The sequence below is a fragment of the Muscardinus avellanarius genome (genome assembly GCF_963383645.1).
Source record: "Muscardinus avellanarius genome assembly, chromosome: 4".
Taxonomy (NCBI): Eukaryota; Metazoa; Chordata; class Mammalia; order Rodentia; family Gliridae; genus Muscardinus; species Muscardinus avellanarius.
In genome coordinates, this window is record NC_137789.1 from 119,898,415 (window position 1) to 119,909,332 (window position 10,918).

At 42.4% G+C, this 10,918-nt stretch overlaps 1 protein-coding gene across 2 annotated transcripts in view; it reads right to left on the reverse strand.

Annotated features, from left to right (window-relative positions):
• The window catches only part of ASCC1 (activating signal cointegrator 1 complex subunit 1), a gene marked incomplete at its 3' end in the record, with an annotated part of 96,077 nt that extends 94,184 nt beyond the window's left edge, over nt 1-1,893 (reverse strand). For both annotated transcript variants that reach the window (XM_080695163.1, XM_080695162.1), the window contains exon 1: nt 1,776-1,893. In XM_080695163.1, coding sequence (XP_080551289.1) covers nt 1,776-1,887 — 112 coding nt within the window. In that variant the 5' untranslated portion in view covers nt 1,888-1,893. The remainder of the gene's footprint in view (nt 1-1,775) is intronic.
• Between the last annotated feature and the right edge of the window lie 9,025 nt (nt 1,894-10,918).

Sequence of the window (10,918 nt, forward strand, 5' to 3'; positions counted from 1 at the left end):
ACACAATAAGAACATTTTAACTATATTTTTATAATTCATGTAACATAATTCACCCTCCTAAAGTATACAGTTCAGCTAGATGCAATGGCACATGCCTGTAACCCCAGTGACTCAGAAAGCTGAGGCAGGAGGATGGCAAGTTCAAGACCAGCCTGAGTAATTTATTTTTTTATGTTAATTTGTTTTATTTTTTAATTGAAGATGGTTTTTATTTTTTATACATATTTTTACTGAAAATAAATGGTATACATTTAAACTATACTTGGTGCCCTCTCTCCCCCACCCCCATTTTCCCTCCCCCCTACCAATGAATACCCAGGTTAACCATGCTATATTTATACTTTTACACATATTTGGATGTAGACCCTCATTAATCAAGATCAGCCTTCTTCCTCTCCTATCTTTCCATTCAAACTTTGCTGAGATTTCCCTTCCATTATCTGGAGTCCCTCTGGTATTCCCTATGCTCCCTAGTTTGGGCATATTAGAGGAAAGATGTGTCCCTTCTCTTTCTGGGCTTGGCTGATCTCACTTAACATAATACTCTCCAGGACTTTCCACCTTCTTGCAAATGACATGATTTTGTTCTTCTTTATAGCTGAATAGAATTCCATTGTGTGTATTTCCCATAATTTTGCAATCCATTCATCTGTTGATGGGGACCTGGGTTGGTTCCATATTTTGGCTATTACAAATTGTGCTGCTATGAACATAGGTATGCATATGTTGCTGTAGTTCTCTGATTTCAACCCCTTTGGAAAAATACCCAGGAGTGGCAGAGCTGGATCATATGGTGGATCTATTCCCAGTTTTCTAGGGAATCTCCACACAGATCTCCATAGTAGCTGAACTAGTTTGCACTCCCACCAACAGTGTAAAAGAGTTCTTCTTTCCCCACATCCCCGCCAGCCAGCATTTGTTGTCATTTGATTTCTTTATGCTTGCCACTCTGACTGGGGTTAGATGGAATCTCAGTGTAGTTTTGATCTGCATCTCCCTGATGGCCAATGATGTAGAACATCTTTTGATGTATCTATTGGCCATTTGTATCTCTTCTTTTGTAAGTGTCTATTCAGTTCATTTGCCCATTTCTTGATTGGGTTGTTTGTTTTGCTGGTGTAGAGTCTTTTGAGCTCTTTGTATATTCTGGATATTAGCCCCCTATCAGAGTGGTCAGCCTGAGTAATTTATTGAGACCCTAACTCAAAATAAAATTAAAAGGAACTCCATGCATGGTGGCACACGCTTGAAATCCCAGTGTGTCACCTGACCTGGCTAAGGAATTTAATTTTGTCACAGAATATTGGTAGTTAATACTAACTAAAGTCCCTTATGACACTTAAACTTATGTACAAGCTGGGGATGATGGCGTACGCTTGTAATCCCGGTACTTGGGAGGCTGAGACAGGAGGACGGGAGGTTCACAGCCAGCCTCGGCTACTTCATGAGGCCTTCCGCAACTTAGTGAGACCCTGTCTCAAAATAAAGAATAATAAGTAGAGCTGGGAGCATAGCTCAGAGGTAGAATGACCCTGGGTTCAATCCTTAGTACCAAAAAAAAAAAAAAAAAAAAAAACCTATGTACAAGGCGAACCATGACTTATGAACTGCAACCAAAAATACCTCAAACAAATTCATCAGCACCCTTGAACTTCAAGTGGAGCCTCTCCAATTTCAGTGCTGACACAGAAATGCATTGAAACAAAAGAAAGAATTGTTCCTACAATACAGAGGGCATTTTACTTCTAAGTTGACCCAGGAGCAACTAGGATTACCTTGAAAGAAGTCCTCAACCTCTTCTTCATGTTGGTAAGTCTTTTCTTGGATAGGATTCTTCCTGTAATTCCGTCCGTCAAATGTTACAAGCTGCGGGCGCATAACTTCCATGACACTTTCTCCAACTAATACTCTAGCAAAATCCTAGAAAACAAATGATCATTTCACCTTTTTTAAATTAGAAATAAGAACCCTATCTCTATTATATAAACCATTATGTAGGCTTGAGAGGACGTAACTTGGCATCAGTTCACGGGACATCCTTGACAAAAGTACTGTTTTCCATTGGATTTCCCTGTCAGTCAATTGCTGTATTTCCCACACTATTTTGTTCCTGGCTCACTCCAGAGCAGTATAATGTGTAAACTACGGCCCCCCAAAAGGAGATTAAAAGGCCTTTATATAAAGCCTGCCCATGACTTTCAAAGAGAGACTAGAGGTCTCTATATTACTTCAGCCTATAGAAAGTGATTTGCAGCCTTCCATGTTTAAGCATTTGCAGTATAGTAATTAAGATAATGAAGGATTTTTAATATACTTATTAGTAGCAGAGGGGCTAATATTGTAGAGGTGCTGAATATACCCAGCAACCCGATTCAGTTCATTTTCTTTTCTTTTCTTGCTGTACTGGGGATGGAACCATGGGGCATTCTACCTCCGAGCTACACCCCCAGCCCTATTTTTTATTCTTTAATTTGAAACATGTCTCACTGTGTTGCAAAGGGCCTCACTAACCAATAGCTGAGGCTGTCCTCCAAAGACGATCCTCCCTCTCAGCTTCCCAAATGCTAGGATTACAAGGGTGTGCCACCACACCTGGCTGTTTCTTTTCAAAATATGACTTAACCGGTATGTTTTTCAGACCAACACATTGCTAACAGGAGAAATCTGATTTTATAGGCCACTGCCCAACAAATTTACCAAGAAGCCAATCTTCTAGTTACCATTTAATAAGTCAGTAGTTTAGGAGGAGCTGGAAAATATAACTCAGTGATAAAGCATCTGCCTAACATGAATGAGGCTGTGCAACTCCGGCAATGCAAAAAAATAAGTTATTTAGAAAAAAAAAGGTTACTTATGGAATAGCTATGGTTGTGTTCAACCAGTGTTCCTACCACATGGGGATTGGAGTCTTAAAGCCCAAAATACTTAAGGGTTCCAAAGAAAACACATAATCCGAACATAATATACTAATGTTCGGTCCAACCCTCAGCAAGTTAAGTCTCTATAATTGGTAGTCTGTCTGTTTACATAGCCAAAGAGAGGTTTCGGGTTTTAAGAAATAACACAGAAAGTAAACCTACTTGGACGGAGGAAGAGAAGACATCATTAGCACTAATCTAACAGGACACCCTAGTTCCCTATTACTCTAGAACACTCTCCCCACCCACCACCCCCAAACAGTAAGTTCTCCACAAAGGTGAGGACCCTCAGACCATGAGCTCTAGAGGAAGAGGTAGTTGAGAGACAGCAAGCCTGGCATTTACCTTTCCTGTGCAGCCCCGCTAGAAAACTGCTCAGAAAGAAGGGGATAATCACTTAACCCTGCTTTATGGCGGTTTGGAAAGGAAGAGGAAAGGAAGAGTATTTTTCCGCATGCTGTGGGGAGGAAGCTGAAGCCCTGAATCATAAAAGCACATAAAAACCAAGTATATCAAGCCGAGTGTGGAGCCACACGCCTGTAATACTAGTACTTGGGAGGCTGAAACAGGAGGATCTTAAATTCGAGACCAGCCTTAGCGAGATGCTCTGCAACCTAGCAAGACTGTTTTCTTTTCTTTTTTGGTGGTGGTACTGGGGTTCCTGGAAGCCCTTCTACCTCTTTTTACATTTTTATTTGGAAACAGGGTCTCCTAAGCCAGCGCGCGCGGCTGGCTTCGAACCTGCGCGATCCTCCTGTCTCTGCCTCCCAAGCGCGGGGATTACAAGCGTGCGCCACCACGCCCGGCCGAGCAAGACTGTTTTCAAAACAAAAAAACAAGAAGAGCTCGAAGTGTACCTCGGAAATAGAATGCCCCTGGGTTCAGTTCACAGTACCAAAGGGTGAAAAAAAAAGAGAGAGAAAGAGAGAGAGATTGACCACTACAAAGTAAAGATGCCACTGGGAGGGACCCGGAAGTAGCCTCCGGAAGCTTAGTCTCCACTCCGCCCTGGCCACGCCCATCGCCGCGCGGGCGCGAGCACGCCGCCGTCCTCGTCGTTGTGAACGTGGCCGCTGCGGCTGGCCCTGGGGGCGGGGCCGTAGGGAAAAGTACTAAGGCCTCTCAGGTAAGTGGCCGAAGGTTGCAGGACCTTCGGGAGCTCGGTGGGAGGGGAGTTGACCCCAGGAACACCTACCTGCACGGACTAGGAAAATGGAGATGGGAAGAGGAGACGCAGAAGGCCGCCCCAGCAGGCGTGTAAAAGGAAATTTTCCTAGGCCGCGCCGGACGGAGTGCGCATGCGGCCAGCGTGGCGCCTGCGCAGTGGGGCGGCCGCCGGGCGGCGCTTCCTGGGGTGGAGCTGGGCGGCCGGCGCGGCTTGCAGTTAGTTATGGGACCTCAGGGTCCTGACCCCTTCCTTGTCCATCGCCCTTTCTCTCCGCCCCACCCAACCGTAGCTGCAGCATCTATTTGATTTGGGTCTTAATCCAGAAGTTGAAGTGAAACAATTTTTTTATATATTTTTTGTGTGTGTGGAGTACTGGGGACCGAATCCAGGAGCATTCTACCTCCGAGCTAACCGCACCCCCCCCCAGCCTGATTTTATTTCTTATTTGGAAACAAAGTCTCGCTAGGTTGATGAGTCTCACTACTTGCTAAGACTGTCCCCGAACCTGTCTCAGTCTCTCCCAAGTACTGGGATTACAGTCGTGCGCCAACACACCCAGCTCCCTTCATTTTTTTTTTTTTTTTTTTTTTTTTTTTTTTTTTAATACTGGGGATTGAGCCCATGGGCATTCTACCTCCTCGGCCCTATTTTTATTCTTTATTTTGAAACAGAGTCTCGCTAAGTTGAGGAGGGCCTCTATAAATTGCGAGTCTGTGATCCTCCTATCTCAGCCTCCCGAATGCCGGAATTACTAGGGTGCGCCAGCATGCCTGGCTCATCTATTTTTTATTAAGACTTTTTTTTTCGGTATTGGGGATGGAACCCAGGGGCATTTTACCTCCTGAAAGCACTCCCAGCCCTATTTTTTATTCTTTATTTTGAAACAGGGTCTCACTGCGTTGCAAAGAACTCACCAAGTAGCTGAGGCTGGCCTGGAACCACGATCCTCCTGTCTCAGCCTCCCAAGTGCTGGGCATAAAAGTATGTGCCACCACCCCCAGCTTGAGACCTTTTTTTTTTTTTTTTTTTAAGGAAGGAACTTTTTTTTAAGAAAATAGGCCTGTTTCTGCAAGGATAAGTAGATTATGAGTATGAGGTCTTCCCTCTGATACGTAAATGTTTAATCAAAACATGCTCCCCCAAAATGTCATTGCTTTCCTATAAGGATTTCTACCACCAGTATCCCCAGTTTCCCTGATAGGGCAGAATCACAAAATTCATTATCAAAGTAGCTCCAACAATAGGAGGCTGAGACAGGAGAATTACAAGTTTGAAGCAAGCTTCAGCAACTTATCTAGACCCTGTTTTAAAGTAAAAAAATAAAGGGCTTGGAGTGTACCTCGAAAGTAGAGTACCCCTGTGTTTAATCCCCAATACCAAAAGAAAAAGATGCATTCAACAAAATTTTACCGAGCCCCAACACTTGGGAGGCTGAGACAGAAGGATCACAAGTTCAAGGCCAGCCTCAGCAACTTAGATTCTCAGCAACCTAGTGGGACCCTATTTTAAAATATAAAATAAAATAGAGCTGAGGATGTAGCTTTGAGGTAGAATGCCTCAGGTTTCAATCCCCAGTACTACAAAAAAAAAGTCTTACTGGGTACCTCCTATGGGTCTGCCTAGTAGAAGATAGAATTATGTAAATAGATATGCAGAAAGGAAGGAAAATATATATAATGGGCAAACTCTCATGACACCAAGCTTTTCCATCCCCTGCATAACATTTTACTAAGCTGCTAGCCCGTGTTCTGTTACTTATAAATTATTCATCCAGGAAATGCTGTGATACAGGTTCTGTAATAAGCCTTGATGATAGAAGGACAATCCCTTCCCCCCTTTCCAAGATCACAGGATTCTTCCTAAGATCATGAACTTGAAAAGCGTTGGGCCAGGCATGGCGGCACATGCCTATAATCCCAGTGCTTGGGAAGCTGAGGCAGGAGGATCTCAGGTTTAAGGCCAGCCTTGGCAACTTAACAAGACCCTTGAGTAACTTAGCAAGACTCTGTTTTCAAGTAAAATCGGGCTAGGGATGTAGCTCAGAGGTAGAATGCTCCTGGGTTCAATCCCCAGTTCTAAAAAAAAAAAGATTAAAGTGTTGGGGTGTAGCTCAGTGGTAGTGTCAGAAGTGCATAATAGAAGATATTGTCCCTCTTCCTGATTGAATTCTTTCTCCTCCAGGAGTTTGCTGTGTCTGTGTCTGATAGAACTTTTTTTCCATGAGTGTATTGGTACATAATAAGTGTGAAAAACTGGGATCTGCATATGAAAAAGGATTCAGGAGTAAATAATCCACTTGTGATTGAGGATAGCTAAGATTTATTAAGTATTTATAATCCTGAAACCTGTCCAGAAACATGTTGTTAATTTTTTGTGGTACTAGGTATTGAACCCAGGGGCATTCTACCTCTCAGCTACACCTCCAGTCCTATTTTATTTATTTTGAATCAGGGTCTCACTAAAGTTACAGATAGCCTCACTAAATTGCTGAGGCTGGTCGCAAACCTGAGATCCTCCTGTCTTCAGCCTCCCAAGTACTAGGATTACAGGTGTACGACACCAAGCCTGGCAATTTATTTAATCTTCATAACACTTCCATAAGGTAGTTGCTATTATTTTACAGATGAGATAACTGAGGAACAGAAAGGTTAAGTGGTTTATTCACAGTCATGTAGCAAGTACATAGCAAAACCAGAACACAAACCTAGACAAGCTTCAGTATCAGTTCTTAACTATGCTGAATCTCCTCATACATGGCAGATGACACATCAGAAAGCAATTGCTTCAGCCGGGCTTGTAATCCCAGCATTTGGGAGGCTTGCAGTTTGTGGCCAGCCTCAGCTACTTAGTGAGGCCCTTTGCAACTCAGTGAGACCCTGTTTCAAAAATAAAGAATAGAAAATAGGGCTGGGGGTGTAGCTTGGAAGTAGAATGCCCCAGGTCCCATCCCCAGTACCACCAAAAAAAAAATTTTTTTTTAAAGCAATTGCTTCAACAGTGCCACGGCAAACTGGGTATCATGGCACATGCCGGTAAAACTACTACTTGGAAGCCTAAGACAGGATTGTAGGTTCAAGGCCAACCTCAGCAATCTAGCAAGTCCCGGTCTCAAAACAAGAAAATAAAAAGGGATGGAAGTAGCTCAGAGGTAGAATATCACTGAATTCAATCTCTAGTACTACCAAAATAAAAAAGTCACAGCAGATAAGCTACAATAATCTTTGCCTTTTTTTTATCATCTATAAAATGAGGGAATTGGGTTAGATGACATTTAAGGAATCTATAGTTCCTGTGCAATAATTTGGTTTTGGTTTGGGTTTTTTTTGTTTGTTTGTTTTGGTACTGGGGATGGAACCCAAGAGCATTTTACCTCCAAGCTACACCCCCTATTTTTTATTCTTTATTTTGAAACAGGGTCTCAGTGAGTTGCAAAGGTCCTCACTAAGTAGCTGAGGCTGTCCTCAAACCATGATCCTCCTGTCTCAGCCTCCCGAATGCTGAGATTACGAGCATGCACCACCACGCCCGCTCCTGTGCAGTACTTAATTTGGACCCAAATGTTTACTTAGATGAGCAGCAGCTTACTATAGTCTAGGCTTTATGCTTGGTTCGGGCAAATTAGTTAATGCCTCCCCTCAGAATAAGTTACAGTCCGGGGTTTATTGTTAGTTTAACTCCCATTTTTTTTTATGACTTGCTGATAACATTCAAAACCACTTGAAGGCTGAGGGGTAGAGCTACTGATAGAGTATATGCTTAGCATGTACAAGGCCCTGAGTTCCCCGGCACAAAAGACAAACAAGAAATTTTACCTAAACCTTCCGAGCTAGAAATTGCTAAGGGGTATTTTTCCACCTCAGCAGAAAACTGTTTATTTAAAGTTAGCCTTGTGCTAATTCTATGCTCCATTTTTTTAACCCTGACTCTTGTGTATGAAATGATAGTAGTTCTGAGAATTGGAAAGAAAATAGGATGAAAGGAAGTTCCTTTGACTATACTCAGTTTAGAAGCCACACTGGCTAGCTTTTGAAGCTGGCTTCACTCTGGCAGTTGTTTGGTGCTCTGCTGAGCAGCTGATCTCAAAATATAAAGTATAAAACCTTTGTAACTGAATAGAGCCTTCATCAGAGTAGAGGAAAAAGATTAGCGTTTTAAATCTTGCATGAGATATATAAACAGTTCACAGTGGGTTCTACTCTGAACTGGTGGGAAATAAAGACTAAGCCACTCTCCAGTAGGTAGCTAAGTTGTCTGTAGGCTTTATTTGAATCTTACCAGGAATCCATTTAGATATTTGGCCCTGATTCATTATTGCTTAAGTTCTTTTTAAAGAGCATTTTTTTAAAAAAAACTCATTGAACTATAGTTTGACCCAATGTGGTCCACTGGATTAGATATGAATCTCACTTGAAAAGTTGTTACCTCTAATGGTTATGAAAACAATTTGGAAAGTTATTAAAGCTCAGAGGAAAAAAAAATGAGAAGTAATCAAATAGCAAGGTTTAAAATGCTGTTAATCAGGAGCCGAGCGTGGTGGCGCACGCTACTAATCCCCGCGCTTGGGAGGCTGAGACAGGAGCATCGCACGGGTTCGAAGCCAACCTCAGCTACTTAGTGAGGCTCTCAGCAACTTAGTGAGACCCTGTTTCCAAATAAAATATTAAATGGGTCTGGGAGGATAGCCTGGAGGTAGAAAGCCTCTGGGTTCCACCCCCAGTACCACAAATAAATAAATAAACAAATAAAAATACTGTTAATCAGTTTCAATTTAATAGTCTGACATTCTAATAGTGGCCTTACTATTTCTGTTTCCTACATCAGTACTAATCAGACTTAGAGCTATGAGATAAGAATTCAAGCTCTACTCTGACAGCCTTAAATCATCATCATAAAATTAAGGAAACAGAACAACCAGCATTTCAGACACAGTATATAATTTTTCTTAATAAGAAAGTAGATATTTTATACATGTCAGATGAATTCATTTTCTTTTTCTTTTTTTTTTTTTCTTTTTTTTTTGCGGTACTGGGGATGGAACCCAGGGGTATTCTACCTCCGAGCTACACCCCCAGCCCTATTTTATTCTTTATTTTGAAACAGAGTCTCACTAAGTTGAAAAGGGCCTCACTAAGTAGCTGAGGCTGGCCAAGAACCTGGATCCTTCCAAGCACATCAAGCACATGCCTGTAATCCTAGTACTTGGAAAGGGAAAGCTGAGGCAGGAAGATTGCAGTTTCAAGGCCAGCATCAGCAATTTAGTGAAGCCCTCAGCAGCTTAGTGAGACCCAATTTCAAAATTAAAAAAAAAAAAAATAGGACTGGGGCTGTAGTTCAGAAACAGAATGTCCTCAGTACCACAATAAATAAATAAAGGAGGAGTTGGGGATTAAGCTCAGTGGCAGAGGGCTTACCTAACACAAAGTACCCAGGCACAGAGCTCTGGGTGCAAGTCTCGACCCTGTAAAAACCAATGGAAAAAACATTAAAAAATACAGAAGGAAATTTTAATTGACATTAAATAAAATTAAATATGCACTTTAGTCACACTAATTTATAATCACAGCATGAGGCTAGTGGCAAGACTTTTATTTTTTAGAAATTAAACACCTTTTTTGGGGAGGAACTAGAGATTATTCAATGCATTATTAAGGTGCATTCTACCTTAAAACTACACCCCAGCCCTTTTTTTTTTTTTTTTTTTTTTTGCCAAATTGGGGATTGAACCCAGGGGCATTCTACCTCTGAGCTATGCCTTCTGCCCTATTTTTCATTCTTTATTTTGAAACAGTGCCTCACTGAGTTGTGCAAGACCCTACTAAATAGCTGAGGCTGGCTGCGAACCTGCAGTCCTATCTCAGCCTCCCAGGTACTGAAATTACAAGCCTGCCCTACCATACCCGGCCTCCTTTCTTTTAAATTTTGAAACAGGGTCTTGCGAGGCATGGTGGTACATGCCTATAATCTCATTACTTGGGAGATTGATACAGGAGGATCACAGGTTGGAGGTCAGTCCCAGCAATTAACAAGACCCTCAGCAACTTAGCAAGACCCTGTTTCAAAATAAAAATAAAATAGGGCTGTGTGTGTGTCTTGGAGGTAGAATGCCCCTGGGTTCAATCCCCAGTACAAAAAGAAAAGAAAAGCTGGGGCATGGTGGCACATGCTTATAATCCCAGCATTTGGGAGGCTGAGAGGAGGATCGCAGTTCACAGCCAGCCTCAGCTTAGTGAGGCTCTTTGCAACTCAATGAGACCCTGTTTCAAAATAAAGAATAAAAAATAGGGCAGGGGGTGTAGCTCGGGGGTCAAATGCCTCTGGGTTCCATCCCCAGACCCGAAAGAAAGGAAGGAAGGAAGGAAGGAGGGAGGGAGGGAGGGAGAGAAGAAAGAAAGAAAGAAAGAAAGAAAGAAAGAAAGAAAGAAAGAGAGAAAGAGTCTCCTGAATTGCTTAGGTTGGCCTTGAACCTGCAATCCTCCTGTCTCAGCCTCTAAAAGAGGATTACAGGCCAGGCGTGTGACAGTGTTCTTGGTTTGAACTTTCATAAGAAGTTAGGTATTCAGTACAGGTTCTCTGCTTGTAGTACTAGGGATTGAGCCCAGGGCTTCCCACTTGCTAGGCCAACACTACCACTTAGCGTACTCCTTCCCTTTTATTTTATTTTGAGACAAGGTCTCACTAAATTGCCCAGACTGGCCTCAAACTTGCAATTTTTTTTGCCTCAGCCTCAGGGGTACCCCACCAGGCCCAAGTCCATTTGCATTTTCTGATATGACATAGGATGAAACATGCAGCTGCTCTGTTCATAAGGGGCCATAATTTCTGAGATCATTTC